General features: G+C 52.3%; 10 protein-coding genes across 10 annotated transcripts; 6 read left to right on the forward strand and 4 right to left on the reverse strand.

Annotated features, from left to right (window-relative positions):
* The first annotated feature begins 811 nt into the window (after positions 1-811).
* On the forward strand, positions 812-2,742 carry BDZ83DRAFT_623756 (PAP2 superfamily protein). The gene is made up of 2 exons (XM_060508394.1): positions 812-1,459; positions 1,515-2,742. The coding sequence occupies exons 1-2, from the start codon at positions 1,253-1,255 to the stop codon at positions 2,478-2,480; spliced, it is 1,173 nt and encodes a 390-aa protein (XP_060364209.1). The 5' UTR covers positions 812-1,252; the 3' UTR covers positions 2,481-2,742.
* Positions 2,743-5,579: 2,837 nt separating this feature from the next.
* On the reverse strand, positions 5,580-7,294 carry BDZ83DRAFT_579127 (major facilitator superfamily domain-containing protein; the record flags this gene model as incomplete). The annotated part of the gene is made up of 4 exons (XM_060505204.1): positions 5,580-5,906; positions 6,015-6,237; positions 6,288-6,521; positions 6,576-7,294. The coding sequence occupies 4 exons, from the start codon at positions 7,292-7,294 to the stop codon at positions 5,580-5,582; spliced, it is 1,503 nt and encodes a 500-aa protein (XP_060364210.1).
* A 489-nt stretch (positions 7,295-7,783) lies between these two features.
* On the reverse strand, positions 7,784-8,803 carry BDZ83DRAFT_623760 (uncharacterized protein). The gene has a single exon (XM_060508395.1). The coding sequence runs from the start codon at positions 8,616-8,618 to the stop codon at positions 8,274-8,276; it is 345 nt and encodes a 114-aa protein (XP_060364211.1). The 5' UTR covers positions 8,619-8,803; the 3' UTR covers positions 7,784-8,273.
* Positions 8,804-9,913: 1,110 nt separating this feature from the next.
* BDZ83DRAFT_779623 (metallo-beta-lactamase superfamily protein) lies at positions 9,914-11,191 on the reverse strand (the record flags this gene model as incomplete). Its single annotated transcript, XM_060515520.1, has 2 exons — positions 10,763-11,191; positions 9,914-10,688 (listed from the first exon to the last, which is right to left on the reverse strand). The coding sequence occupies exons 1-2, from the start codon at positions 11,122-11,124 to the stop codon at positions 9,914-9,916; spliced, it is 1,137 nt and encodes a 378-aa protein (XP_060364212.1). The 5' UTR covers positions 11,125-11,191.
* A 1,063-nt stretch (positions 11,192-12,254) lies between these two features.
* BDZ83DRAFT_752817 (potassium/sodium efflux P-type ATPase) lies at positions 12,255-15,864 on the reverse strand (the record flags this gene model as incomplete). Its single annotated transcript, XM_060514258.1, has 3 exons — positions 12,255-14,679; positions 14,736-15,344; positions 15,461-15,864. The coding sequence occupies 3 exons, from the start codon at positions 15,862-15,864 to the stop codon at positions 12,255-12,257; spliced, it is 3,438 nt and encodes a 1,145-aa protein (XP_060364213.1).
* Positions 15,865-18,368: 2,504 nt separating this feature from the next.
* Positions 18,369-19,650, forward strand: BDZ83DRAFT_359822 (uncharacterized protein). Its single transcript, XM_060502570.1, has 2 exons — positions 18,369-19,012; positions 19,062-19,650. Exons 1-2 carry the CDS (start codon positions 18,500-18,502, stop codon positions 19,392-19,394), a joined length of 846 nt encoding a protein of 281 aa, XP_060364214.1. The 5' UTR covers positions 18,369-18,499; the 3' UTR covers positions 19,395-19,650.
* A 1,609-nt stretch (positions 19,651-21,259) lies between these two features.
* BDZ83DRAFT_623771 (uncharacterized protein) lies at positions 21,260-22,272 on the forward strand. Its single transcript, XM_060508396.1, has 4 exons — positions 21,260-21,345; positions 21,402-21,494; positions 21,580-21,672; positions 21,740-22,272. The coding sequence occupies exons 2-4, from the start codon at positions 21,438-21,440 to the stop codon at positions 22,088-22,090; spliced, it is 501 nt and encodes a 166-aa protein (XP_060364215.1). The 5' UTR covers positions 21,260-21,345; positions 21,402-21,437; the 3' UTR covers positions 22,091-22,272.
* Positions 22,273-22,795: 523 nt separating this feature from the next.
* On the forward strand, positions 22,796-23,404 carry BDZ83DRAFT_731307 (uncharacterized protein; the record flags this gene model as incomplete). Its single annotated transcript, XM_060512867.1, has 1 exon — positions 22,796-23,404. One exon carries the CDS (start codon positions 22,796-22,798, stop codon positions 23,315-23,317), a length of 522 nt encoding a protein of 173 aa, XP_060364216.1. The 3' UTR covers positions 23,318-23,404.
* Positions 23,405-24,060: 656 nt separating this feature from the next.
* Positions 24,061-25,116, forward strand: BDZ83DRAFT_700725 (alcohol dehydrogenase; the record flags this gene model as incomplete). Its single annotated transcript, XM_060511433.1, has 1 exon — positions 24,061-25,116. One exon carries the CDS (start codon positions 24,061-24,063, stop codon positions 25,114-25,116), a length of 1,056 nt encoding a protein of 351 aa, XP_060364217.1.
* A 785-nt stretch (positions 25,117-25,901) lies between these two features.
* On the forward strand, positions 25,902-27,122 carry BDZ83DRAFT_752820 (short-chain dehydrogenase/ reductase; the record flags this gene model as incomplete). The annotated part of the gene is made up of 4 exons (XM_060514259.1): positions 25,902-25,975; positions 26,057-26,289; positions 26,351-26,423; positions 26,483-27,122. 4 exons carry the CDS (start codon positions 25,902-25,904, stop codon positions 27,120-27,122), a joined length of 1,020 nt encoding a protein of 339 aa, XP_060364218.1.
* Between the last annotated feature and the right edge of the window lie 22 nt (positions 27,123-27,144).

Consider the following 27,144-nt stretch of genomic DNA (forward strand, 5'->3'; position numbering starts at 1 on the left):
GGCCTGTTCCCCCCAAGGTGCTGTGAATCAGACAGGATAGAAGAGAGGAAGAAAAACAGATACGGAGTATTATTACGCCTCATCTCGTGTGGCGTGGCTTGACGCCTTTGCCCTTTGGCAGAGCGTAGCGCATCATCACCATCCTATGGCAGTCCAGACCTTTTCCAATCTTATGTGGTCCGGGATTCTGATTGGGGCAGTCGGATCTGAGGTGCCGGTTGACAGGGATTGAGAAGCTCGCTGTGGAGTGCGGGAACGGGCCCGGTCGTTGCCAAGGATGTGCTGATGTGCCCACTGCCCACGCGTCCGAGGCGGCATGACGTCGTTGGTGTTTTTTTGCGCAGTACTTTCACTGAGTAGCGCGTGGCTTGACTCTTTTCCTCTCTGTTATTTTCCCTTCTTTCTGCTAGCATTTCGTATGGATACGGAACGGATACACACACTCAACGACCAGAATGTCTTAGACAGACAAGTCACTTTTTGAGCCAGTTTAGTCACTAGCCACAATCCGGGGTTTTAGTGCGTAACAGGAACGGCCCTGGCTTGAAATGTCTCCCCCAAAAGGTCCCGCAGCTGAAAGTGAACCAATGTCCGTCGTGCTACAGTCCAAAGGTACACACAGCAAACACCCATGTCTTGGTCTCTCTCGACTGATTTCATGGTGCAAAAAATGAGGTAGCAAAACGCCCCGGCGTCCTACCGCCCCTAGCAAAAGCCTGAAATGAAGCCGCGGCTGGAATGACATATGGCTGCGTATGGCTGCATCGCGCCGTGCGTGCGTCGCGCCTGCCCTCGATCCCACATCCCCCATCCCACATCCCCCAACCATGTGCCCACCTTCCCAAGTTTTTCGTCCCATTTTGGGATTAAACAAACATGACGTCAAGCCAAATTCGCAAGTACCAAGGTACCTACCACGAATACTCAGAGGAAGGAAGGCATCGGTAGACGCCTCGACATCGTTCTTGCCTGCCACAGACTGTAGACCCCGGGACCTTACTCCTTAAGCTTAAAGTCGACCTCCCTCCCCTTCTTCTGCTCTCTCTTCTCCCTTCATCCCTCACAGTCAAGCCACCCCTTCCATCCATCACAGCTCGCCAAGACACTTCTTGCAGCTCCCGGCGAGGCACAAGCAGTCAAGCACAGCCATCCCGTCTTGGCATCGTCTTTACCAAAGCTTGGCAAGACCTCTAATACGACACTGCATAACACCCAAAAACAACAACACCAACAACATCAAAAAAGCATCACCATGGGCATCTTTGGAAAACGTCGCGAGCCGGCACCAGCAGGCCCTGCTGCCACCGGCCACGCCAACGGTCACCATAACGGCGTCTCTAGCAAGCGTCGTGGCGCTGAGCCTTACTCCATGTCTACCCGTCCCAGCTTCGGGCAATGGCTCAAGGGCACCCTCATCGACATCATCACCATGATCTGCATGGGTGCCATCGGTCTCGGAGTAAGCCCCATTGTGTCCAGCATCACATTGCCAAAGCGTCGCTAACATTTCTCAGATCTACATGGCACCTCCCGCCCCGAACCGTTCTTTCGCCGTCACCTTCGCCGATGGTGAGGTCGTCTACCCCCAGTTCGCCTACCCCATGCGCAACGAAGTCGTCCCCATTTGGCTTGCTGCCTTCCTCGCCTCCGTCATCCCCATCTGCATCATCCTTCTCATGCAGATCCGCATCCGCTCCTTCTGGGACGTAAACAACGCCGTCATCGGCCTTCTCTACTCCCTCATTTGCGCCGCTGTCTTCCAGGTCTTCATCAAGTTCCTCATCGGCGGCCTGCGCCCTCACTTCCTCGAGGCTTGCCAGCCCGATTTGTCCCGTGTGACCAGCAGCCAGGGTGGCATCGCCCGCACCGGCTACAGCGCCGCTGGATTCCAGAGCTTGTACGTCACCAAGGAGGTTTGCACCGGCGACATGAAGGAGATCAACGATTCTCTCGAGAGTTTCCCCAGTGGTCACACCACCGCCGCCTTCGCCGGCTTCGGATACCTCTACCTGTACCTGAACGCCAAGTTCAAGGTCTTTTCCGACTACCACCCCGCGATGTGGAAGCTGATCATCACCTATATCCCCATTCTTGGTGCTGTTCTCATTGGCGGCGCGCTCACTATTGATGAGTTCCACAACTGGTACGATATCTTCGCTGGTGCCGCCATCGGAATCACCTTTGCCTTCTCCTCTTACCGCATGACCTACGCCGCCATCTGGGACTTCCGCTTCAACCACATTCCCCTGAACCGTGGCCAGGCTCTCAACTACGGCGCTGAGGCTGAGTTGTACGATGCTGTCTTCACTCGCAAGGCCGGCTGGGGCAAGCGTGGCGGTGGTGGTATTCTGCACCGCGAGAAGCACCACGGCCACGGGCACAGTGCTTCCACTGGCGCCGGTGTTAATGACTACGGCGAGCCCGTTGGATCCCGCAAGCCTGTCGGCTCTGGATCCCGCCACCCCGATGCGATGGTTTAATTCACTTAAGAAGTGCATGTCTAGACGGCATGTGGTACTGAAACCATGAAATGCTGAATCGGAGATGATTGTCTCCGCAGAAGGTTAGCTGGAGTCTTGGAGTCTGAGAGTTATGAGTAACGGCCTCGCTGAAGAAACCACAATACCCTACAGCACAAGCTTGTATATTAGTCTTTACCCGGTGTTTACACCTAATGGAAGTTTTTAATACTTGATCTACTTTCACTGAACCCCAGAGTGATGTTTCATGTTATGTGATGGCGCTGGTGAAGAAGATAACCCAATACATTCTACCACCCTGCCCCCAGTGTCTGGGATTATCGTGGCAGTCCTTTGATCAACAAGTCCACCATGTGACCCACGGTAACATTACCAAACGTCAGCACTTAGTAAAACTCTTACCACAATCTTTTCCAGGTGGTCATTAAGCTGAAATTTATCTTTTACTTGACAGGAAGTTGTACGCGGCCGGTTAGATGTGCCGTGCCACAATGGTCAGAATCACATAACAACCCGCGCGGTTATCCAACCCTTCGTGAATCCTACAGCCTCGTCCGAGACACCACTACGACCTCAGAATACCTACTATTATGAGTCTTCGCATGCGGTGTTACACGAGAGGTCTTCTGAGATGGTCAGCTTGCATCGATTCCTCGTACGTTCGGCTCCTACCAGCCGCAGTATGCCCAACATGCGTCCTTGTTGCATTAGCTTGTGGCAAACGGATCTTGACCATAGCAACAATCTGCAGGCTTATGGGGAAGTTTCTAATTTCGTATGAGGCTTTGAGGAAGAGTCATTGGCACATGGTTGGCGGCTACACATCCCTCGTGAACAAGGCGTCATTGGTCTCTGTGCCGTAAGGCCGGGATAATGGATGATGGATCTATGAGGCATAAAAGCTCCCAAGACTCCCACGCAGATGGAAAGCTCAATTCCCTCAAGAGCCTCCTAGTTATCCCCCACCCATCTACTCTTACGTCAACAAACACCGCAACGTGAAAGCTCTATCAGCAGATCAAATGTTCCAGTAATACAACAAACATTACCTTCAAGCCGCCTACACCACTGCATTTCGCCAACATGACGAAAGGATGCCCGGGATGCAACAGAGAAATCCGAGACCGTCAGGATTACTGTAACTACGGCTGCCGCGAGGTGGCCTACTACGAGGGCAAACTTCGGAGGGAGCGCCAACGCGAGCGGGAGAGGGAGAGGATGAGGGAGATGGAACGGCGCAGGGTACCGCCTGTGGTTGTTAACGTGGGATCTGGCGGTGGCGGAGGGGGAGGAGGAGGGTATCATCGAGGGCATGGGTATGGTCATGGGCATCATGGACATCCTGGATCTCGGCATTATTATTAGAATCTGTTTGTCAATTTCGCACGATAGTGGAGATCCTGGTTCGAGAACGAAACGAACCTGCCGTTTAACATGTTGATGTTGAAATAGTCTCAATTTGATCTTTCTAACGCTCGCTCAGAGGGAAATTGACGAAGACACATAATCTAATTATCTTGAAAGCTGAACCAACTTTGCCCTTACGTTCGTGTCAAGTCGGCAACATTATCTGTCTTGAATACGTACTCGCTGTCATTTCAATCTCAACGTTTTCACAACTGGAGAGCGTACGTATGATGTTAGAATCCACCAAGGCGTTCAATCACATCTGGTTCTTTTTCTACTTCAATTGTATGTTGTCGTATTTTGTGACGTGTCGAGAGTAAGCAGCCTCGATAACGTAGTCCCAACACCTTCTTCTCCAAGCCACATCTCATAGGCTCATTACAAAAGGACACCGCATTCTATCCTATGCGGATCACCCCCGTGAATCCCCCTCTCTGCTCCAGTGACTGTGCGGCAATCGCGCCGCAAGAATATACGGTAGGCACTCACCTCCACTCACCCGCCCCCGCCCCCCTTTCCGTCCAGCCTTGTCTTGCCATGTGAGCTCAGAGCTGTCAGAACATGAAGATCCCGGGCATCGGATACATCATTCGCACCCGAACCTCTATCTTCAGCGCCCGACATGAATGAGTCTAGAGGTTCAGGTGTAAACCATATCCGAGAATTGAACGTCGATCCCTCCTTGGCCTTGCGTCATCTCGTCAACAGTGAGGCCGACTGACTATCAATGTACAACGCATAGCCTTAATGCAAGATCAGGCTGGGAGGCCGCGCGCGCTTAGGACTTGGTTCCGGAGGTGCCTTCGATCGGTACGACTGGATTTACTGCAACTAGGTCACCAACGCCAGGAATCATGTGGATGAAGAAAATGCAAGTGATCATGTCCTGCTAGAAATTCGGGGTATATAAATCCACCAGGATTCCACTCCAAGTTGTCGAACTGAACTTGCCTCCTCTCCTCAAAAACGCCAAACTCCCATCTTCAAGCCCACATCAACAATCTCGACTTGAACGTGCAAAAAAACCCTGCTTACTCTCTTACTCAAATCCAAAACCCTACCATTCAACTCTTCAGACCGCGACCATGACGAAGGGCTGCCCAGGCTGCAACCGCGAGATCAAGGACTCTCAGACCTACTGCGTCTACGGGTGCAGCCAGGATGCCTACCATGAACAACGAAATGCCGACCTCGATGCCGAACGTGAACGGGAGCGCGAGCAGGAGCGGCAGAGGTCGCAGCCACTTGTCGTCGTTAATGTGAGCGGTGGTGGGAGTCAGCAGAGCAGTGAGACTAGCCGGGATACTGAGGCTAGCCGTCGTTACTACTGAAGCTTCGGAATGCGGTGTGGTGACGGATATTGATGCCACTTGAGGATGGATGAGACTCGGAAATATGGTATCAGGTCGGATGATCTCCACGTTTCCTCGAGTCTTTTTCAATGATTAAATACTTGAAATCGGTCGAGGTTGCAGCGGCAAGGGCCTCATGCTTTACTCGAGAATAGTCTTTGCTTCCAAATGCATCCCTCTGTATTTAAAGTATCACACACCTCTACAGTCTATCACTTCATAGTTCCGGTATGATTGTTTTTGTCCACAAGGTCTAAAGACGCCGGCCATGCACTATTATGTCGATATGTGTCCCCCTTAAGGCGACTAAGCCGTGCTGGTGGTGATAAAAGGGATGGGTTTAATCCCGCTTCACACCAATAACACCTACCCGGCGCATCCCAAACACACACACGAGACAGACAAACATCATCCAGCCAAACATGGCCCAGAAGGCAACCCTGTAGCCGGCCATGAGGGCATCAGGCGACGACTTGTCAGCGTATGAAGAGGCATTAGTCGCAGACGAGGCAATGACCTGGGCCACGCTGAGTCCGAGGGCGGTGCCGAGCTGGGCGCACGTATTGAAGACGGCGCCGCTGAGGGCTTGCATGCGTTTGGGGAAGACGTCGGAGACGATGAGGAGGCCCACTGTAAAGAGGATGTCGCAGCTGATGGGGGTGAGGATCTACATGAGGATATCTTAGTTACTGTAAACTAGACTGAACAGATGATAGTCGTAGGTTATGGATGTTGGCTGAAAATCGTTTAGGTCATGGGGATTCTCCTTGCTTACCTGTGCAAAGAAGGCGTTCTCCCAATACAATTGGTTAGTCCGAATGAGGGCCATCAGAAGCGGCGCAACTGTGCTCATTGCCGATGAGATCAATAGCATCCACAAGACGGGCATGCGGTGAACGAAGATGCCAGTTGCGATGCTTGTCAGTGCCCCGGCGGCGAGAGACGGAACGACTTGGACTGATGCCACTGTTGCTGACAAGCCCTGGACCTGCTGGAAGCTGGGTCACGTTACTCAAGAAGTCCGCAAAATGGTGTTATCAAGACTTACAACAAACTGCTGTATAGCTCCATGCAGTTAGTGAGAGCGTTGGTTAGTAGTACCATGACACAGCAGCTCGTGAACACATAGCTGCCCCAGAGCGAATTGGGGATGAGGGCGGTCTTGTTGCTCTTCACCCGATGGTGCATCCAGCCGATGAATGAAGGAATAGAGCAGCCGGCTATTGCCAGAAGCGCAATGCTAGATGGTTTACGGATGTTTTTGATGTCGGCTGACAATGACCTGCGCCAGGTTAGCCATTTCGTTCACTACGTTTTACATGGACCAGGTACTTACGCCAACACATACGACAAGGTCGCCAGCCCGGTACTGACCAGGACTACTCCCACAGTATCAATGTCCTTGGAAAGTCGCTTCCAAATGGACCGGTCATCCCTTGACTGAAGGTCGCGCGGCAAAGCCCATATGGCAACCAAGAATAGAGCCGCACTTGCAGCCGCAGCCAGGTAGAAAGCCGGTCGCCATCCAACATTATCAGTAAACACACCACCCAGCACCAGCCCAAACAAGAAGCCGAGCGGTTGAGAGAAGCCCATGCACGCAAATCCCATATTGCGCGGCCGCCCTTCCTCCATGTTGGTCGAGATGATGGAAATGGACGAAGGCGTGATGACAGCGTACGCCACACCCTGAAGAGCACGGAATGCAATGATCTGGCCACCCGTCTGCGCCAGACCGCACGCCATGGCGAATATAGCGCTGAAGAACGAGCCCGTCAGGTTCACCCGCTTGTTCCCAACGACGTCGGCGATGGAGCCGGCGAGCAGAAGACACGATCCCGCCGTGAGGAAGTAACTGGAGCTAGGCCAGACGAGGAGACCTTCGTCCAGATCTAGGTTGTGCTGCATGGCGGGTAGGGCTACGACGATGATGCCGTTGCAGAAGCTGCTGAAGAAGAGCTGACCGCAGATTTGGGCGATGACAATGCCGGCTCGAGTTTTGGAGAGCAGGACGGGGGCGGTCGTCGCTGCTTCCTCTTCCGAGTCGGTGGTCATTAGCCTGCCGGGAGCTTGCTGGAAGTTTGATGGCGCGTCATGGTTTTTTCGCAGTAAAGCGACTGGCGTTGACGAAGCAGGTTCAAATGTCTGCAACTCTGTCGCGGCTTGCGTTGCCATGTTTGCTGCGGTGATCGATGCTGATTGGCAGTTGGAGTTGGACACCTCTACACCATCTCTTGTGTGTGAATTGACGCAGATTGAGCAGACTGGACAGAAATTGGATGAGAGTAAAGTACTCGTACACTTTTCCAAGTATGCCGAGTGAGTCAAGAGCCCTGGCAAGGCCTGGCGCCAAAGTTCTTTTGCTGATAAGTTGAGTGAGACGCCGACCCCTAAGGGTTAGCACCAACAACTCGAAGGGCGCGAACAAGACCGGGGACCGTCGTCTAATTGGCCCTAAAGGTCCACATACGTAATCAGGCGGGATCAGTTGCGGAAGAAGACTTTTGATAGAGCTGCGTGTTATCGAGTCAATTTCTTTTACACCATCTTTTTCCAAATGTCGATGAATGTTGTGATAAGTCCGAGAGTTGTATTCTTCTGAACTATATATCTGAGCTGTTCTGTACAACTGACACGGGATCGACTAGGACTAGAGTTTCGATTTCTTGATACCTAACGAGGATGTTGCACTCTGCCTAGCTCGATCTGCGACTACCTGTCATTCACCGCTTTTGCCCTGGCTTGATACCCAGAACTAATACTTCATAACCCTTTGCCTTACACGCATGACTGGAAAGGGCCGAAGCAATCCCGTCTCTCGTCCATTCTGATGTGAGCCGATCGATCAATCCCTCTCTTATAGATCCTGGTCCAGTCTCCATCGAATGGTAAGAGTAATGGCATTCCCAATCCGATTACCCTGTCTCCAAGAAGAAATCGACGCGGCAAGAATGGTCGCAAGTCCCCCTTCGCCCTCGAGTTGGGTGGAGTTACGGTTGAGGGTGACAGCAGTGTTCCGATGCCGCGCCTGGATCTACATCTCGCTGTGACCGGGCAGCATGTAGCTGTCCCCGAGGTGGATCCCAAGAAAAGCTGATCCGTGGGCTCGGTTCCAAACGGAGGCTTCTATCTCTCCGCCGGGAGACCGGGCGGTTTGGGTGCGGGGATCGCCGGGGGCGGGGATGGTCAATTCGAAGCTATTCCAGGTTGGTGCGTTGAAGAAGGGGACACAGCCGACGGTGGGGCGGCACACGGATTGTCGAGGTCGGATGGCAATTGAGCCATCTGCGTTCAAGGGCAGCGGACTTGCCGAGACCAAGGATAGGCACATGACGAAGAGTGCAAGCGCCATGGTCAAAAGGTTTGTTTGACCGTGCATTCTGGAAGCCGAAGTCTGAAATTCGTGGTGCTTGATGGGGGCGGGAAGTCCTGTGAAGAATTGAGACCGGGGATTTGAGTCTACAAGAGTTACGCTGTTGAGGGTAATCTCAGAGTATCAACACTGCAGGCTCAAAGGTGCAGACAGGTCTTTAAGTTGTGGGCAGTCATTTTGCAATTCAACAGGATTGCGCTGATCGGATCCGTCGGATATCCAACACGACGTTGTCATTTCCAAATTCTTCACAGGCAAAGTGTATTATGTTGCTTGTTGTCGACGATCAATTTGTGATGACCGCTTTCAGCTGCCACGCGGTGGCCTGAACCGTGACTATTCTCTTGACTCGTTCCACTTTGAATGGTAACGTTCCGGTAGCTCCTACCGAAATGGGTAACTGGAGTTTCGGATTGCTGAACTATGAATGTAGTTGAATAAGAATCGACTTGGCGGAGTCTTGATGTGGTAGAATAAAAATCTCCTGGAAAGTTTGACTTGACAATTGTAATTTGCTAGCTGCTCTCCTTCACTGCGGTAACTTCACACATTAAAGTCTCAGCCAAACTGTGCCAGATCAACGTACTCGATGGGAAGAGTCGGGCGTTGTTTAAATTCCTGAAGAACAGCGTCAACATACGCGAATCAAAACAGTATCTCTCCCGGAGTACCTTAAGCGTTGAGCACCGCCAAGACAGCAGCAAGTCGCCCTCCCGCAGTCAACAGGGCCACATTCCATCTCACATGACTTTCTCTCACTTTAGTGAAACCATCAACTCTGACTATTCTACCGGTACTGGCCTCCGTATCCATGGCCAAATTCTGCCACATCAACTACCGCGACTGTTTCGGCCAAATCACCTTTCAACAATTCTTCGATGATCGCGTCGAGGCTTGCGCCAGCCTTTCTGGCGCAATCGACGGCGTCTATGGGCCGGACACCCAGTGCAAAAACGTCCCTGACTGCGATCCGGCACCGTCCTGAATTATCGTAGCCGGCGTTGAATGTTCCTTTACTTGTTGAACCAATGGGCGCATCAAATGCGAATGGGGGTTCTGTATCGACTATCGAGATTTTGGAAGCATATGTTGGGCAAAGAATCTTTGATGCAGTTGGTGTAGATGTGATCGAGGCAACCTACGTCAAAAATAAGGAAAAACCTGAAAGATAATTACAATGAGGCTTCGGTTTCAGGTTCAGCAAAAAGCAGCAACACAGACAACGTGGAAGTAGACATCAAGATCAAAGAGGAGAAGGTCTACAGATACAAAGCTACTGCAACATACACTGATCATCACTCTCACAAATTTTCCTTAGAGTTAGCAATCTCAATCGCCTTCTCGAAATCCTTCAAAAACACCCACTTCCCACCCTCCTTCCACCCCTTCGCCCTCCACTCACTTCCATCCGCAGGAAACACATCCACAATACCAACCAAACTACTATCATGCGACGCCACAACAAAAACATCTGGGCTCGCATCAAACCGCTGAATAGCACGCACAGTCTCCCTCGACGCCTCCAAGTCCATAAATATCCCACCCTCAGGCAGCGCATGAAACGGGATTCCGTTGGCGTCGCTCCCCGCCTCCCCTAGATCCTTGCTGTACGGCCCCAGGGCGGCAGAGTTACCAGCCACGGGGTGGACTGCGTGGAACGCCCGTCCCGAACAGCAGCTGTGGCCCGGCAGCCGGATTTCCTCTGGTAGCGTCGCGCCGCCGTGCGGTCTGAGGACGGAGCTATGATGGAAGGAGTCGCCTGCAAAGTACATGAAACTATCCTCAGTGGTACGCGCCAGGGCGTTGATATGTCCGATGGCGTGGCCCGGCGCGGAGAGGAGGTAGAAACTCCCGTCGTTGAAGTAATCCAGCGCCTTTAGCCCCCCGATTTCAATATCGGTGGAAGTAAAGTCCAATTCCCGCACTTCGCGGCCCTCGAACTCGCGAGCGAGGACAGGTGCGTCTGGGATGGTTGGGTAGCCAGGGAGATACGCCTCCTTCACCCCCGGACCGACGATGAGCGATGCCTTGGAGGGAAAGAGTGACGGGCGGCCAATGTGATCTGGGTGTGCGTGACTATGCACCATATCAGCTATCACATTCTCAAGTTACTTTCATTTTGCACAAAAAAGCAAGCATGGCTTACGTACCTCCAGAAGAGCGCCTCGATCTCCCCCAAGTCAAGACCGCCCTCGGTCAGGATCTCGGAGACGTACTTTTGAGCAATCATCGTGCCGTCCAAGTTCTGTCCCATCTCCAGTACAGCTGGAGAGAAGTCATTGTCCCAGTCCTTCGGCAGACCGAGATCAAAAACTACGCGTCTAATCTTTCCAGCAGCGTCCTGGTGCGTCACCAGAAATGCGTAGCCTACGCCGTACCACCTCTCGAAGCCATTCATAGCAGGACCCATGAAGGGTGCCGTGGGGAGGTCGCCATTGAGTGTTGTGTCGATGATGGAGACGGAGACCGTCGACTTTGAAGGAGGGATGTTCAAGTCTAAAGTTGGAGACATTGTTGCGGACAAATGTTGGTAGTTCGAAGTCTCGAAGATGTGTGATAGATACAATATTCTGTGCTCATCGATATACCGGGCACTTAGGACTTTTATATCAGTCCCGCCAATCTCACCTCAAAGGCTCAGACCCAAGAAGCTCTATGCGCCATAGCGGTCGTATTGCTCTTTGTCAGCCCTATTCAGGCATAGCTTGCTCCCCGGGCCGAACGACATGCAGTCAACAGCAAGTACCGGCGAGGATTAATCCGAACTAAGCGGAAGGACTCGGACGATAGCACAGATACCCTACCGTGCCTACCCTCGTAGGAACCATAGCCACGGAGACATGCGGGCTGACCAAGATGGCGGATCCGCGGATCATCCGCGGGGTACATAATACCCGCAATTCAAGCCCCAAAAGCGTTACCCGTATCCGTGGCGTCGATCCCGTCAATCGGATTCGAGAAAGGCAAATCACGCCAAAAGTCCGTGGAAACAATCAGAGATCCCCCATGACTACCCGGGCCAATTCACCTCGCCGGCAGTCAGCCACCGTTTCCCAGTCGGGCCAACCCCGTGTCCGATGACCGGTGACTAGTCGGCTCCATCTCCGCGAGTACCGGTGTGACAGGACGTGGGTTCTCGAAGTATGAGCACTTGCCCACCCTTCAGCTAGTACCTAATTCATTCTCTTGTTATTGACGAAACCATAGAGCGATTGGATCGGTAGCTTTTTCACGGGACCCGACTGTTTTCCGCACAATCTTCTCGGCGAATCTGGAAGATGCGACATGTTCACGTCTGATGTGTGGACTCTGAGCAGCTGCCGCTTGTACTTGGATGCGAACCATTGTGCATTCACTTTGAGAAAGTCAAAAATTGTTTCCAGGTCATTATTGCTCTAGCCTATCAAAATCAAGACGGTCTATTGATCCATCGTGATGCTCAACCATAGTACCATGTAAAAGCCCTCTCGAGGGTACAAACCAATCATCCTCTCCCTGAAACACGGCCTGCCTCTTTCCTCCTCTGACTAGGCCGTCAAATCATGGATCTTGCGCTATGCGACAAATCCTCTTCGTGACAGTGGTATCATTAACTCTTTGCGAATCAAATCACAGAAAAAACAATAAAATAGGCCATGCCGTTCAGCATTCACCGCCCGCCATGCGCGCCTTCTCGTCATTGCTGTTGCTCGGGGAAGCATCAGCAGTGTGGGTATCGCCCGAGAGGTTGGTGTTGGTGCGGTGCTGAGAGCGGCTACGGCGGCCAGTCGACTCGCCAGTATCCTTGCGGCCGAAAGAGTGCCAACTCTTGAAAGAACTGAAGGTGATGGTCTTCTTGAAGTCGCGGCCCTCGTCTTCGCCACCCTGGCTGAAAGCACCGCGAACGACCTGGTGGTCGTCGAGGAGGTTGAAGGTGCGCTTGACGAACTTCCAAGCCTCGACACCAACGACGTACAGGAGAGTGAATCCGACAACAATACCCCACTCCCAAGTGATTCCAATGTGCTTGAAAAGTGTGGTGTTGAGGGTCGGGATGTAGATGACGGGGAACACAGACAGGGCACCAATGATGACAGCCCAGAACAGGAACTTGTTGCCGTAAATATCCTTGAAGAAGGGGAACTTGCTCTTGCTGTCGGGGTTGAGACGGAACATGGAGCGGCGAAGATTCTTGAACTCCCAGGCAGAGATGAGAATGATCCAGGTGAGCTCGGCAAAGACAGCAGCGCGGGCACGGAAAACGGGTCTGCAAGCCTCGGTGAAGGTCTTGTTGCACTCGGAACCCAGGTTTCCGCCGTTGGCTCCGTAGACGACAATGATGAAAGTGGCCAAGGTCAAGGCGCCCATAATGATACCGTAGACAATCATATCAATGATGATCTGGTTGGTGAAAACACCGCGCTTCTTGTTCTGAGGGGGCTTGCGCATAACGTCGGAAGCAGCCTGCTCACGACCCAGACCAAAGGCGGGGAAGGATGAGGTAACCATGTTGATCCAGAGAATCTCAAGCGGAGAAATTGGGAAGACGGACAGATCGGCACCGTCGCGGAAAGCAAGACCGCAGCACAACAGAATAACCTCGCCAACGTTGGAGCTGAGAAGATGGAGAATGAACTTCTGGATGTTGTCAAACATGCGACGACCCTGGCGAATGGCGGAAACGATGGAGTTGAACTTGTCGTCCGTGAGCACAATCTTGGAGGCCGACTTGGCAACATCAGAACCAGAGCCCATGGCAATGCCGACATCAGCACGAGCCAAGGAAGGGGCATCGTTGACACCATCACCAGTCATGGCCATGAAGGCGTTGCGGCGACGGAGGGCGTCGATCATGCGAGTCTTGGTATCGGGAGCACAACGGGCAATGACCAGAGGCAGCTCGGGCATGGCATCGATCTCGGCATCAGTCATCTTGTCGAAATCCGTGGCCTTCTGCACAACTGCTTTGGCTACTTCGTCGGGGAGAACACCCAGGTTCTTGGGGATGATGCCGACTTCTTTGGCAATAGCCTTGGCTGTCTCGGGGTGGTCACCCGTAAGCATGTGGACCTTGATACCGGCAGAAGAACATTCGGCGATGGATGGCTTAGTCTCGCGGCGGGGAGGGTCGTAGATACCAGCGAGACCCAGGAGAGTAAGACCCTGCTCAACTTCGGTACGCAGAGCATCTTCCTTCTCCTGGGCGACATCAGCCTGCTTGGTGGTGAACTTTCCATTCCAGTCCCGGCAGCCGATGGCGAGAACTCGCTGGCCTTGGGAGGCCAACTCGTTCATCTGGCTTAGAACGTCCTCTTTCAAGGCGTCGGTGAGCTCCTGTCTATCCTCGCCAAAACCGATGTGGGTGCAGAGATCCAGGATGCGCTCGACGGCACCTTTGGTAAAGACCAGACTGTTTTCGGGACTCCAGATATCGGCAGTCTCATCGTTCTCGGGGATGTCATAGATGACAGACATACGCTTGATGGAGCTGTCGAAGGGGAATTCAGCAAGTTGTTTCCAGCCAAGGCCCTCGAGGGACTTCTTTCCGAGCTTGAAGCGGTGTGAAAAGATTTGAAGCGCAATCTCGGTGGGTTCGCCAGTGGTTTGCCATTTGGCTTCCTCGTCGTCGTATCGGACAGTGGCCAGGTTGCAGAGAGCGGAAGACAGGAGGAAGGCCTTGAGGCGCGGGGTCATCTCGGCCTCATTCTCGGCCTCGGGCGCCTTCGCAGGCTGCTTGTTCTGAAGCTTCTCCTCGGGGACATCGAACTTGAGAACAGCGGCAGATCGCTCCTGATCGTAGTCGCGCTTGGGGGCCTCATCGACGACCTTCTCCTGCTCCTTTGACTCCGAGTGGGTGACGCGACCCTTGGTCGGGTCGTTGGGGCTTTGCGAGTCTCGGACAGTGTAGGTGTGGGAGAATGGAAGCCAAGCCTTGCGGACAATCATAGCACCCTGTGTAAGGGTTCCAGTCTTATCGGAGCAGATGTTGGTAACACCACCAAGGGCCTCGAGGGCAGAAAGGTCTCGCACGACGACGTTGGACTTTCGCATGACCGTCACGGCGACAACCATTGTGATTGTAAGGACACTATTGGGTTGTTGTTAGTGGCGACTTGAGTTGGCAAAGAATTGTTAAATACTTACGCGACGAGAGATTCCGGGATGATGGCAATACCGAGAGACACGGCATAGATGATGACTTCACCAGTAACATCGAATTTGTGGGCAGCGAAGACAATGATGGCCAGAATGATGGCACAACCGAAAAGAAGGTAGGCCAGAGCGGCCAGCTTCTTCTGCAGAGGGGTACCCTCAGTGAGACCCAAGAACTTGCCAACAGCATCGTAGACACGTCTCGAGAGACCAACAACGGGCTGACGCTTGCCGTATTTCTTGTAGTTCATGGAGCGACCAGGCTTGCGAGTCTTCTTCTGAGTGGATGCGGCGATCTTGCCGACCTCGGTCTGCATGCCAGTAGCAACCACAATACCGCGACCACGGCCCTTGCGAACAATTGTTGTGGCGTATGCGATATTCAGACGGTCACCAATACCGACTTCGCCCTCTTCTGTGGCTTTCTTCTCGGAGCCAGGGACCATGATGTTGGCTTCGGTAGTCTTGTCGACGGGTTGAGCTTCACCGGTAAGCGACTGCTCGTCGCAAGACAGGTTCATAGCCTCGAACATGCGCATGTCGGCAGGCACGGTATCACCCATCTTGAGAAGGATGATGTCACCAGGGACAACTTCGGCGCTGTTGCAATGGTTAGCATGTTTGCCAAGGGGAAACAAGCAAGGCGGCTAAGAGCCAAGAGAGCCAAGGTGAGAGAAAGTGGGGGAACTGTGCGTTGACGCATTGCGCGTACTTACTTAGGGATGACCTTGGTCTTTCCGTCGCGGAGAACATTGGCAGAGGGGGCAGAAAGAGTGCGGAGAGCATCCATCTGCTTCTCAGCGCGGTATTCCTGCCAGAAACCGATGGTGACGTTGGCGACAATGACAAAGGCAAGGACGCCACCCTCGATGTAGTCGTTGATGGCGAAACTGAGAATCATGGCGAAGACGAGAACGAGCACCATGGCATTGAACAACTGCTTGCTGAGAATGGTGTACCATGGCACCGACTCGCCGACTTCGAACTCATTGGGAGGGTACTTGTCCGAAGCCTGCTGGACTTGCTGCGAAGACAGTCCCTTGTCGGGGTCAACTCCGAGCGCCTGAGCGGTCTCTTGGACCGTCAGCAGGAAGGGGTGTTTTGGGTAGTCACCAGACATTGTGTCGTGTCTGAGCTGGCGACGTCGATGCAATGTAGGATGTTTCCATTCACGATCGAGATGGTAGGTGGAGAGAAGCTTGAATCAGCTGGTAGAACTTGCCAAATCAAGACTAGAGATAGGCGGTGGTGTTGATGCCTCTCACTCGTTGATGTGGTTAGGGAGGATGGTTGTTGGTTGGCTTGGTAACCTGGAAAAGCTTCTTCTTCCGATGTGTGGTTGGAAGGAAGGAGAGGGGAAGCTGTTTGAAGGACAGATCTAGAGTTTGAGATCATGAAGGATGAGGGGGGACAAGGCTACCTTTATAGACTGACAGCCGGGAGACTGGTAGACTTGGAAATGCGCAGGGTTTCGAAAAGTTTGGAAGCTTGTGCCTCGTAACCCACAAGGTCATCAGTGTCAGACTGGGGAAGTGAAAGAGAGAGAAAGAAAAAGCTGGGAAAGATGCCAAGGTCTGGGCATATGATAACACGCCCCCCCTTCGTAGAGGGGCGTTGTCGTGAAGGGAACATTGGCACGAGAGCTTGCAAAAGAAAAAAGGCATTCGGTCATTGTGCCGACTGAAAGTGTATGATTGGGCGTTGATGGTTGTACCAAGGCGGTAGACATGGAAGCTTGACTTGGCTGAACTTGGCGGGTGGTGAGCTTCTTGGCTTTTGGAGACCGTTCCAGTTTCCTGAGAGGTTCGGTTTGGAGTTGGAAAAGGCAGAAGAAAAAAAGGGACTGAGAGCAAAGACGGTCCGGTTGGGTGGTGGTCCTCGGGTGACGATGACCTTGGCGGAGCTCTTGGCGGAGGGAAGCGGCGTGGACGGAAGTGGGGCACCCAGAGGGAGTGGGGTCCGGTGGTGGGGCACGGATTAAGGTAGGGAAAGAGCAGGGGGCACTGGGGAACGAAGGAACTCTGGAGAGAAGGACCGGAGGGAGGCCCGGGGGCACGCAATGTGAGTATTCACTCTCTTGCCTTAAGGTACTCATTGAGATTGAGGCAAGTTGCAGGTTGTTTCTCTATGACACCTTATTGAAAGAATGCAACTTCATGATGAGAGACTGGAGGTATTTGCTCGTATGGGCCAGTTGTGTCAAGCTGCCAACGGAGCGTGAGCTGCAGTAGCAGGAAGATGGTGTTGTGCCATTGGAGCCTTCATGCAAAAAAAAAACATAAGAACGACTATAAAACGAACGGGCCATTACAGCTGCAAACAGATTGAAAGTTCTTAGCGTGCACACATATTTGAAAATTGAGTGTGACTCTGCAGCTTTTTCGCCATGAAGGCAGAGGAATGGAACGAACCCATTTCATGTCAGTGACGCCATTGGCCGCCGCTCGGCGAATAAAGTTGTTCGATGCGATGAACCAATGGCAAGTGTCGACTGCGCCATGGGGGGCATGCATCACGTGCTGCTGGACGTACCCAAGCCAGACGCACAGACATTTTCACATATTATATGGGTCTTTTTGCACGAGCATGTTGTTTGATTGGCCCGTCGCCTCTTGGCTACTGGATTCCTTCTCTCTTGGCTCGCCTCCAGCTGGTTCAGCAACACAGCACCTGGTTACAGCGGGCGGAGGTACCTTGCCAGCCAAGATGCACAGCCATGGTACCTACGCACCTCAGCGGACTCGCCGCGACTATCCGCTGTAAGGTAGTTGCAAGGGGGCGAATCATGGCGCCTTGGCTGCCGCAAAAGCCCACAACGGCCACGGAGAGCCGCTGGAACTGGGCGCTGTGTTTTGTGGTTTGGCCGTTTGCGTTGCACCTTCCTGGCCACGCAGAGGTACTTGCCTAGCGTGCCTAGATACGAATGGGGAGGTACGCCCAAATGGAACAACTCTCGGCATCACCTCAACAAAAACAGACCCCGAAACAACGTGATCCTTTCACCAACGCCTCTCCAGATGCCGAACTCCTACTTGCACCCCGGAACGACATGCCAAACCCAGTCATCCTATATCTCCGAGAGCTGAGGCTGAGAGAGGCTCTGCTCTGACTCTTCACAAGCTTTGACATCACGTGTACCCTCCCTACGCGTCAGCTGATCAGTCTTCTTCGTAAGATATGGGCTTGTCGAATCCATCACCGAACCCGAAGAAAGTCGGAGCCAGACGCTGGCTTCGCGTTCCGCCGGGCGGAGCGAGATGGCGAGACCGGATGGCAACACGGCACACCACATTTAATCACTTTTCGCCCAACTCCGTCCGCCGCCAAGAATCCGACCTTTACCATACCACTTCGTCCGCGCCGTCGGTCGTACACTATCTTTCACACCATCTAACACCATCTTGCATATCAGAAGGTCTGGTTAGGCAGACTTGGACGGCAGGACAAGGTGGATCGGGGTTCGACGGCGAGCCGCCGGCGCGGACGATATAGGAAACATCTCCAGCCTCCGGACAACGATTGCCGGCGAACGTCGCCGTGCCGCCCCGGACATGGTCAGACGAAAAAGCAAGTCTATTCCGACTGCAAGCGAGGAATGTCACGGCTATCTTACCATTTCTGCAACCGCTGCAACCATTCACTCACGTTGGAATGTGGGTTTCTGGCAGTTATGCCCAGCCTACATACCATCAATACCGAATCCTCTAGAAATAGACCCATCCTGATCAACTGGCAAGGCGACAACTATTCTACCCATGGCCTCCTGTCCATGCTTCGCGCGTACCGTATACCATGGCATGACTACAGTCAGGACCCAGCTACCCACCATTGCGACTCCGTTTGCGCCGGCTCTACTTGGCGGCCCTTGGCGGTTCTTGTCCTACGACGCAACGACGTTGGATCAGCTCCGACGTGGGATGACCGAAGCTGGGCCCAGGCATTCTAGACCCCAGAAAATCCCCATTGACCCCATCATCCCACATTGCCGTCAATTGACCACTCACGGCCCCGAAGCTCGCAGCCCGCAACCCGAGGACACAGGCTCGCTGCTCGCACAACCAAACCACCCATCACACACAGACCAGAACGAGGGGACGAGAGACATTACATCGCACACATGGAGGGGTTGCGTCGACGATCCAAACGCGATGCTGATCCCTTCTGTCGGTTTTCCTCATCTGTGCTGCCTGTCGCCCATCACCCCGCGCCCGGCGCCCATATCTGCGCACGAGGCATCCGAGATCGAATCATCGCTCCCGGCGGCTAGTGTACTCCCCCTTCCTCATCCAAACGGCCTCAAACCGACATCCTCTCCAGCGCCGAGCTCAAGTTTCTAATTCTTGTCATTCTTGTTCACCAAGTGCAACATCGAATGGTCTGACACGGTCACAATCTTTTCGGTGGAGTCGCCAAGCGCTTGGCTCCTCGCGACCGCGCAAGATGGTGTGGACCGGGCCAAGTGACGTAGGAGGTTCAACCCAGAGCGCCATTCCGCCCCCCTTCGAGCCCCTCGGTTCTTTCGTTCCACGCTCGCTCAGGCCAGAAACACTACTAGTTCTTCCTCGTATGTCCTTGGCAACGAAACTATTTCGCCAAGCCGTCGCCGTGCTCCCTGGTATCGTCGAAACCACAGATCGGGTTCGTGTATAGCTTCGTAGAGAATCCAAATCATGCTCACTGACACTATCCATGCCGTCACCTTGCGTCACCGGCCATCGACCCGAACCAACCCCTCGGAACGGTCTATGTTGGACTCTAATTCTCGGTTTTCCACTCCGGCGCTATTAGCGTAAGTTACTTTTCCCTTGAAGACAACGACACGTTGCTCGCACGTTTGCAGCAACGTAGCTGGGGTGAGACACCTCCCCTATGGATGGCCGCATGCTCGTCCATCACAAACACACTTGAAGGGCGGTCACTACAGCAGCAACTTGCTCGCGATGGTAATCGGTTCTGCTATCGCAACCCAAGCCCACAACTATCCGTCTTGCCCGTCTTACTCTTTCCTCGTTCCAAGAATGGCCCGCATGAAGCTTGACCATTGCTTATCCTCCCTCCTCCCATGAGCTTGTATTACGGCACTATGCATATGCCCACGTCTTGGATGATGGTATTGACCCCATTCTCAAGCGTCTGTCTGCCGGTCCCGCGGGGTTGGGGGCATGCAGAATGTCTACCTTGCCTTTGACGCTTGGCCACGGCGCCGTCATCATACATACAGCAGCAGAGACGAGTATCCACCAAGTCGCACTCGCAACTCGGAGAACGAAGAATCTCTCAAAGAACCAGACCGGAGCTGCTTTGAGGGGTCCTTTGCTGCGCCGACGCCCTCCTCTCCACCTGTGACTTTGTCCAAGGCTTGGTGCTCTTGGGATGTTCTTGGCCTTGGCGAAGCTGACCAACGGCCAGACTTTAAGGTCATCAAACGGCTTCGCCAAGATTAGGCGATCAGCTGAATTTCAGCAAGAGGAAAGATAGATTTAGCTATAGATCTACATGATTGGTCCCATTGCGTCGCCACACCTTATCTATCAACATGTCTTTCAGTATCGGTCTTGACATATTGCGAGATTGCCGATGGGCTATGAAGCTTGTGAGCCATTGGCTATGGGTTTAGCCGTCCAAGCCAAGAATCACCCCAGGTTATCGATTAAGTAACAGTATCTGAGACTATTGGCCGCTTCATGTAATACGTGTTGGCTGGGACAACTCTTCACTATTGGTCATTGATCAGTGATGAAACTCCTAGGTTTGACGAGCGTCGAGACATCTGATCGCTTACCCAGTTAAGAATCGCAATGGAGCTGGGTTGCTCCTCCTGGATGCGTTGCTCAAGGCGAACGGTTACGATATTACAGTGCGACGTCTCCTATGCTTAACATTGCACTCGTGAATCTGGTCCACGATGGAATCAATACACCACGAAGTAAAGCTCAGTCAAAATGGATATTAAGAGTTGCGCAGACAAGCTATCTATATAAGATTTACAGATATTCCACAAAATCTTCGACGGCGTCCACCCATTTTTCTTCAAGTGCCTTGCCTCGCAGGAAAGTGGCACCATATTCCCAGATCACCAACTTTCAGCAGTGAAAAATGAGAATCCCCAAATCCATAGCAATCTGGCTTCTTATCGCCAGCACAGGGATCTGTAAGCTCCGCACTTGTTCCTAACTTCACCCAAGACTAACAAACTTACCAGCGGCTCAAGAGCTCTCTCAAGATACCGTATCTACTAACGAGTTGCCCGCCCTCTGCTCGGTACTCTGTCTGCCCCTCAAACTCGTCCTCCCGAACTGTGATACCCTCTGCCAGACATGCGAGAAGCCCAAGACGTTTTGCAAGACTGGGAAGACGGCCGAGTGTGTCGATACGACAACTGATGTTGGTAACTGCGGGAAGTGTGGAAACAAGGTAAGTTTTGTTGCTCATTTCCCCCCTTTCAGCCCCAATATATGGTCTATGGATTAATGTGGTGAATGACTGCCAGTGCGGAGAAAAGGAGAATTGTTGCAATTCGAAGTGTGTTCCTGAAACCAGCTTCCAAACCGACAGCAAAAATTGTGGCAAATGTGGCGTCAAGGTGTATTCATGAATCCTTGTATTTTCTCCAGTCCTCTAACTCGACGTTCCTAATCATTCACTCACGTCTTTTAGTGTGATGAAGGGCAAACTTGTTGCGATTCCAAGTGTATGAGTGCGACGCAGTTGCAGAGTGATGGCAAGAATTGCGGAAAGTGCGGGACCAAGGCAAGTCACCCTCGACATGAAAACTCGTCTTTGTAAAACGAGTACCACGACTTTGTATCGGCGGCTAATTGGACTATGCGCCTAGTGTGGCGGGAGCACGACGTGCTGCAACTCCGAGTGCCTGCCCAGAGACACATTCCAGAGCGATCCCATGAATTGCGGCAAGTGCGGAAATAAGGTGAGGCTCTTCTTCAACACGATCCGTTGTTCACGGTATAAGACGATTCAACTTAACACGACGATAGTGCCCAGAAAGCTTCAACTGTCACTCAGGCCACTGCCTCGAGCCACACACCTGTACAACAGGTGTCTCCCTCCTCGAAAGCTGCCAAGAACCCATCGTCAGCGGATCAAGCTGCGGTGCTGGAGAAGACGAGCTGTGTGACTGTATGGAGCCTGTTCAAGGCGACCCGTTCTGCGGCGCGTTCGATGGGCAGTATTGTCAGGATATGTGTAATTCTGATAAAGACTGCCAGAATAGCAAAGGGAAGAAGTGTGCGAGAAGAGACAAGACTTGTTGTTCGGCGGTAACTACTGATGATAAGATTCACAAGACGTTTAAGGGGGTGTGCTTTGAAGCTTGTGCAGGGAAATAAGGTCCAGTACCATTGGTGGCTTGAATTTCTATGTCTCTCACAGTCTGAACTCTGCTCTACTCTGGAATTCAGCAACACAGCGGTTATAGGAAGTTTGTTGATACGAATATGTTACGCGTTCAACAGAATTCACGCCAGTCTACCGAGGAGCGTCATTGGTAGTAGAAGTCGTTCATCGCCGCATTCATCAATATGATAGTTGTTGGTAACTCTTTGCCACCTCGTTGCCTGTTTGACTGCATGTTGATGCGATAATATCTAATCGATAAGGTAGATACCTTGATATCTATCGAAGAATTCTTATCAAAGAACCCAAGCTTTGATTCAAAATCATTGTAAGGTATTCTGCTCTGATCAGGGTATCTCCGAAACGCGACGCCTTCGAATTCACGATGTCCAACGTGCCCACTCCCTAAAACCTTCAACCTTACCACTCCGCTTCCCCGAACTTCCTTTCCATATTGGCTTCCGGAGATCACCTCAGCGTCAATATAACATTGGAGCTTTCTTCCAACCCATGCTTCATCTCATTCTCATCTCTCACATACCACACTGATCGTGGCTACCACCTATTGCACCACATTGAACAAAGTACATACATTCCTTTCCCTCCTGTCAGGCGTATAACTAACGTATCAAGAGAACCTACTCACAGCCATTCATTCATACACATACACAGCTACATACACCCACGCAACCGCAAATATGAAGCTGTCAACTACTCTCGCTATTCTTCTCGCCCCCTTGGCAGTCTTCGCCAAACCTCCCAAACGTACCAGCGCACGCCACGTCAGAATCGACAGACTGCCTACCTGCATTCAATACTGCATCGGAGAAACCCAATGGCGTCTCAAAGGCGCCAAGCTCCCAAACCTCGCCGGAGAATGGTGTGCGAAAGCGGCGCCGCCACACACGCCCGACTGGATCAGCTTCGGCAAGGCCTTGGACGAGTGCAAGAAGCACCAGTGCGATAACAGCATCCAGTGGATCGACCTCGCCGTCTGGCACTGGGACATGTGCGAGTTCAGCGATGTTCGGGAGGAAGGCATGAACTTCTTCAATGGCTATCGCAAGGCGTACTGGTTGCCTAATGATCGTCAGCCTATCCGACCTCCTCATTCGAGAAACTGGATCTCGGATGAGACGTTTGAAGCCCCCGATGAGTGGAATGAGAATAACGGAATCGGAGATGACATCGTGGATGACCAACCTCCGCTCCATGGCTGATAGATTTTCTTCGACAGAACGCTTCTTGACGAGATTGATGGCATCTGAGAGGATGGGTATCAAAGCCTAGATACGGGCGTCCAGAGGCTTCCGCGTCAGTCGGCACCAGTCAAGATGTAAACGACTACACGACGCTTTATCGCCAGCCATCGATCACATGTTCGATCTGGTACTCATACTAGGTACCTATGCGAAATCAGCAACCATCAACTTCCATGAACCTTTTCGCAAGTAATGCTTCGGCGGTTACTCGATTATTGATAGGTAGATATCAATGAACATATCATGCATTGAAGATCTTTTTTTGAGATTTCTGATTTTCTTTCAGGCGTCATTTGATCTTGGAATGCCATTTACAAATGTTTTTCCATGTCATAGTTCCATACCTGTGGGGGCTGTGAACATAAACATCATAACTTCATAGCTCAGAATCAAGTTCGTGGCCTTTGACAAAGTCCGACAGGTTTTGCGGACTTTCAACTGATTTCCCTCTCAGTGAGACCAAAAGGGGGCTGTGACCGTCACAGTTGAATCCAATTGTGTCACAGCATGTAGTATGACTGCAGAGAGGCGGACTTGGCGGACTTTGAGCAATCTTGGTGCTGAAGCTGGGTCCCTCCACCTGCACCTTCGAAGACTAGATAAATAACACTTGCGCGTGTGTCTTCAGTACGTTGGATGTTTTGTTAAATAATCATCTCGCGCTTCCATTGATATTTTGCGACTTACACGTACTCCCAACCATGACAGGTGCTGCTCTCTTCATCGGAAATGATGGACAAGTCACTACTAGACGCGATCTCCCTCCAGTCACAGCTCGAGACGACGAGATTCTCATTGACGTCCTCTACTCGGGAGTTAACCCTGCTGATCTCAAGATAGTACACTTCATCAACTATCGGAACTCTGTCCCGGGATCAGACTTCTGCGGCAAGGTCCTAGATTGCCCCGCGCTTGTCGACTCCGGGCTCGAAGTTGGCGATATCGTGGCCGGTCAGACTGTTGCCCAAGGAAAATACTCCAAAGAGTACGGCGCTCATAAGCCGCGCATCTCCACGCCGAGAGTTGGCATTTTCAAAGTCCCTGAGAATATGGCTCACTCCGACGCCGCAGCTATAACCACCGTCTGCCACACCGCCAGCGACGCATTGTATAACAACTTCAAACTCCCTCTTCCAGGATCTAGTACTGATGCTGTGGAGGGCACGCTGGTCGTATGGGGTGGAGGTACGGCCGTCGGCTTGTCTGCCATCCAACTGGCTCGAGCTAGCGGGGTTACCAACATCATCACTACGGCATCTCCTTCCCGTCATGATCTTCTCCGAGGACTCGGTGTGACCGAGTGTTTTGACTACAAGGATGTAGATGTCCTAGACAAGGTCAGACAAGCGGTCGTCAAAACAGGCCACTCTCGTGTCTGGGGATTCGAGACTGCAGGGTTGCCCGAGTCGAGTCAGCTTCTCCTTGCTGCGCTATTCAATATCGCTGGCGATGTCAAATTTTCTTGGGCCAATGCAATGGGTGCGCAGCGTTCACCAAGCGAATCTGTTCTCGGATCTCGAGACTACGATATCGTCTTTGAGGTTGCCGATGGTCGCCGTGTTATTCCCGCAGAACCCGAAAAAGCCGCCAACATGTGGGCTGCCCTCGACTGGGTAGTCAAGAATTATGGAAAGGGCTTCGAGCTTCCCGTCGTACGTGTGTTTGAGGGTACTGGAGAACAGGCGCTGAAAGAGATGAAGACGGTTACCGAGCAAGGAGCTTTTGGGAAGCTCGTGCTGAAGCATCCCCTTCAGTGATGCTGAGGCTTGGGCTGGTGTTTTCCTGCGAAAAATTCCAGGCCAGCTGCAGACCCCATCTCTCTTTTCCGAAGAACAAGAGAGTGAAGTGAACATCCTAGATGTGGAAGAAACACTGAAAGGGGGGTTGGAGAGGATGTCAGCAGCAGGGAACGATGTGCACTGATGCCTAAATATGATAGCCATGAAGGAGTTAGAAGGGGCGGTTAATACTTTGTATTCAAGAATCCGGGGATCGTATTCTACAGAATACTATTCTATCTCTTGGAACTCCACATTCCCTTCCTGACCAGCCGACAGGCCCTCCATTTTCCTCCACTGTCCGTCCGCCGTTCCTCCGCTAGTGCTCCAGAGCAACTCCGCAGCATTATGTTCTGTGCTTGGCGTGGTACACAGTTAACGTTTGACAGTCTATCGATATAATTTCATTCTTGACATCATGCTTCTTTCATGCTTCGGGAGACACTTCTTTCCGCGTGTCCGTGTAATAAGATCAAAATACTGCCGAGCGGGGAAATTATCGTCACACGCGCTTACTCCAGGCCCGATGCTTTCGGACTTCGGTTTGTGTCTTAAACTTTGAAACTCAGGGCACCTGTCCAATTTTCATAAGACCATTTCATCGCATCGAGCATAAAGGAAGGTTGACGGATCTCAAGTTCATCACTAAACTTCCAACGCATTATCAATCTATCAGCCTCAAGCCAGACGTCTACTGCAACTGCTCAAGACTCCTGAAAACTGAGCCTGCCCTCAATTATTATTTTCAAGCCCGTTCATCTAAAATGGCCAAACAGTGGAAGGCCCTCAACGATATGCCTAATCTAAAAGGAAAGATTGCCGTCGTGACGGGCGGCAAGTAAGCAACTATCTCCAAACTACCTCAGTGTTGTGAATCTCTCGCCCCTCAGGCGGGTATCTGACAGGTCACGGTCAACAGCAGCGACATTGGTCGAGAAATAGCAGGAATTCTCGCCCAGAAGAGTGCAAAAGTCTACATCACCACACGCTCTGAAACCACAGCCATCAAGTCACGCTATCGAATCTTGGACGCCCACCCCGAAATCAATCCCGAGAACCTGCAGTGGATAACCATGGATGTCACCGACATGCGCAGTGTAACTTCCACAGCGGACAAGCTCAAGGAGAAGGAGCGCAAAGTCGACATACTTAGTACGTCTCCTCATCAACTTGCTGCTTCCTCTAGCTTCTTTCTCACATTCAAACCGTTCAGTTCACAACGCTGCCGCAGGAACAACTTCTACGGAACTGGTTGGCCCAGGATGGGAGGTCCATATGGCTACCAAGTAAGTTAACCAGCCTCAAATAGTTTGAATAAATGACCAAAAGGCACTGACAATTGCAGTTTCATCGGCCCCTTTCTCTTCACAAATCGCATGCTCCCGCTGCTCAAGAATGCACTTCAGGATAAAGGCGCCGATGTCCGAGTGATCACGATGAGTTCGAGTGCCCAAACCGCATTGGTCCCAGGCAAATTCCCGTTCAACTTTAATTCTCCCGACTGCTTCCGTAACCCAGTCCCCTCGCCTCCATGGCAATGGCGCTATGTCGGTCGCTTCATATTCGGCTTCGACACGATCCGCTACGGCGTGTCCAAAGCTGCCAACGCTATCTTCGCCCAAGAACTACAGAAACGAATGGATGAGCAGAAGCTGTCAATTCTATCCATGGCAGTACATCCTGGCGAAGTTGCCACCGAAGGGGTGTTCTCGATCAATCCTAGTCTGGTCAAGATGATTGCGCGTTGGACATTCATCTCCCCGGAGCAGGGCGCTGCTACGCCCGTCTTTGCAGCTGCCTCGAACGAGATTCGCCAGGATTCTCTAAAATACAAAGGCAAGTTTGTGTTTCCTGGTGGGAAAATCGGAGACCCGAACCCAGTCGCGTCGAATGAGGAGCAAGTCGCAGGTTTATGGCGCAACGCCAATGAGGAAGTGAATGCGCAGCTTCGTGCTCAAGGACTCCCTAGTCTTCAACCATGGTAACCAGAGGCCGAAGTCTCACGGA

Source organism: Colletotrichum acutatum (genome assembly GCF_030867785.1).
Source record: "Colletotrichum acutatum strain CBS 112980 chromosome Unknown BDZ83scaffold_55, whole genome shotgun sequence".
NCBI lineage: Eukaryota > Fungi > Ascomycota > Sordariomycetes > Glomerellales > Glomerellaceae > Colletotrichum > Colletotrichum acutatum.

What these genes read in the sequence shown, in the direction of transcription:
- BDZ83DRAFT_623756 (XM_060508394.1), top strand. Translation starts at nt 1,253, where the DNA reads ATGGGCATCTTTGGAAAACGTCGCGAGCCGGCACCAGCAGGCCCTGCT. An exon ending in TGGGTGCCATCGGTCTCGGA is followed by an intron (nt 1,460 to 1,514) that starts GTAAGCCCCATT and finishes AACATTTCTCAG; the next exon opens with ATCTACATGGCACCTCCCGC.
- BDZ83DRAFT_623760 (XM_060508395.1), bottom strand. Translation starts at nt 8,618, where the DNA reads ATGCACGGTCAAACAAACCTTTTGACCATGGCGCTTGCACTCTTCGTC.
- BDZ83DRAFT_359822 (XM_060502570.1), top strand. Translation starts at nt 18,500, where the DNA reads ATGGCCTCCTGTCCATGCTTCGCGCGTACCGTATACCATGGCATGACT. An exon ending in CATCGCTCCCGGCGGCTAGT is followed by an intron (nt 19,013 to 19,061) that starts GTACTCCCCCTT and finishes CATCCTCTCCAG; the next exon opens with CGCCGAGCTCAAGTTTCTAA.
- BDZ83DRAFT_623771 (XM_060508396.1), top strand. Translation starts at nt 21,438, where the DNA reads ATGAGTGCGACGCAGTTGCAGAGTGATGGCAAGAATTGCGGAAAGTGC. An exon ending in GCGGAAAGTGCGGGACCAAG is followed by an intron (nt 21,495 to 21,579) that starts GCAAGTCACCCT and finishes CTATGCGCCTAG; the next exon opens with TGTGGCGGGAGCACGACGTG. An exon ending in GCGGCAAGTGCGGAAATAAG is followed by an intron (nt 21,673 to 21,739) that starts GTGAGGCTCTTC and finishes ACACGACGATAG; the next exon opens with TGCCCAGAAAGCTTCAACTG.